The sequence below is a fragment of the Debaryomyces fabryi genome (genome assembly GCF_001447935.2).
Source record: "Debaryomyces fabryi strain CBS 789 chromosome Unknown contig00366, whole genome shotgun sequence".
In the NCBI taxonomy this organism is placed as follows: domain Eukaryota; kingdom Fungi; phylum Ascomycota; class Pichiomycetes; order Serinales; family Debaryomycetaceae; genus Debaryomyces; species Debaryomyces fabryi.
In genome coordinates this window covers 1-2,013 of record NW_015385790.1, presented here as the reverse complement: position 1 = coordinate 2,013, position 2,013 = coordinate 1, and the positions used below count along the sequence as shown (strand labels likewise).

Here is a 2,013-nt window from a genome sequence, read left to right as displayed (position 1 = left end):
AATAATAATAATAATAATAATAATAGTGCCAATAATATAATCTGACACTTTATAAATGCTTATCATACTTGTCTTTGGCATATATCAGCGAGGTCTCTGGTTCTTCAATAGTATCTTTATTAAGTATTACCGTATTTAATACAAGATGTTTCTCTTCCCTCAATTGAAGATATCTTATGACAAGCACCACAATTATGCTACTAATAGCAGTGGCCAACATTGCCCAACACCCTTTTCTAAACTTAGGTGCATCAGTTGCAACATAAAACAAGAGGGACCACCAAGCATTAACGGCATTATTAAACATGTTCATAGATCCTAATACAATCGACCTTTCTTCTAAATCATCCTTACATACAATATTTGCCCATGCAAAGAAAGTTGCTTGCCCTGCGTAGGATACACCAGAAATATAATGAGCTGCAAAGACATAGTTGGCCGATAATGGTCTTAGTACAAGAAGAATAGTTGAAATGATCATACAACCGGCAATTAATATTCCTATTCTCCAGTGATAGCGTGCATGAGTATTATCGATATAAACGGCAAATGCAAAAGTAGCAAGGACACCTATGGCATATACACCCATAGGATAATGATTTCTATGAGGAACAGTATAATCAAAATATTGCAACCAAATTGCGAAAAGCGAATTGCTACAAAAAGATTCATTCTCGCCTCCTAATATCCATAAAACAGAAAAAAACCACCAGTGCCATCTTCCTAATACCCTCTTAAATATGGACCAATCTAGTTTCGTGTGTGGTCTTTGATGAACCCTACTCTTAGCTAATTTAATTTCTTTTTCACTGAAATAAAAGGCTTTACAAGTCTCAGGAGTATCGGGAAAAAATATGAACCCATATATGGCTATGGGTACTGTCACTAAAAAGTCAATAATAAACAACCATCTCCAGCCAGCTATACCATTGAGGTTGTGCATGTTTGTGTAGATAGCACTTTGCATCGTACTGGAAAAAATATTGCCTATAAGTCCTGAAGACGTAAATATGGCACTCCGCTTTGTAAGTTCATCTTCTTTATACCAAGACCCCAAAATTAGGTGAACACCCACAAAAGTAGAACTTTCGAATGCTCCTTGAAAAAAGCGAATGGCATATATCTGCTTGTAAGATGTCACTTTGTATAAGCCCAATGTTAATAATCCCCATGATATTGCACAGAATGTCAACCAATACCGTGGCCTAATTTTCAACAATATCAAATTATTTGGTACTAAAAATACGATGTAGCCAACATTAAAGCATGTATTTATTATATTGAACTCATCTCCTTCCATCTTCAAATCTTCTTTCATACCCGAAACGTATGCGTTAGAAATATTCAACCTGTCGACATAATTCACCCAATATAATAAACAGGCAAATGATAAGACAAACCAATCAATTTTCACTAATAATTTTGCTTCTTCAGGATCGTCGGGTGTTTTACCCCAGAGTACAATTTTTGCTTTCCGAAGTATTGAACTCATTAAAATTGGTCCGCAATAAATAGATATCTTCTGTTTTATAACTCAAGACTATTAGTTACTAGTTTATGAGATCATTACTAGTTCTAACGATAACGAAAGATATGGATCTAAAATTATTCTATTTCTAATCTACTGAAGTATACCAAAAAAATTTTATGCGGCGCTCGTATAAACTGTAGCTGAACTTGACGTTCTTTAAACACTTACACATGATATTTCTACATCATCTTCTCCATTAGTACTCTTACCGAAAAGAATCCAATATAGTATATAGCAAACTAATTGAATATCCAAAGTAAGTGAAGTATTTGAATTATTTGGAACCCATTCCCAATGAGCTGCGTAGCTTACAGACACTAATAGATCTAAGGAATTGACATATAAATTCTAAGTTTCGAATTATTGTGGGATCCACTTTACAACATTACTCTTGCTTCAACATGCATTAACGGTGTTCATATAATATAAATCGATGGAATTTTCCAACTCTCACTACTGCAACTTTTTTTCACAAAGCTCAA

At 34.2% G+C, this 2,013-nt stretch overlaps 1 protein-coding gene across 1 annotated transcript; it reads right to left on the bottom strand.

Moving 5' to 3' along the window:
• Nucleotides 1-49: 49 nt before the first annotated feature.
• Nucleotides 50-1,492, bottom strand: AC631_05947 (uncharacterized protein; the record flags this gene model as incomplete). Its single annotated transcript, XM_015614776.1, has 1 exon — nucleotides 50-1,492. One exon carries the CDS (start codon nucleotides 1,490-1,492, stop codon nucleotides 50-52), a length of 1,443 nt encoding a protein of 480 aa, XP_015464396.1.
• Between the last annotated feature and the right edge of the window lie 521 nt (nucleotides 1,493-2,013).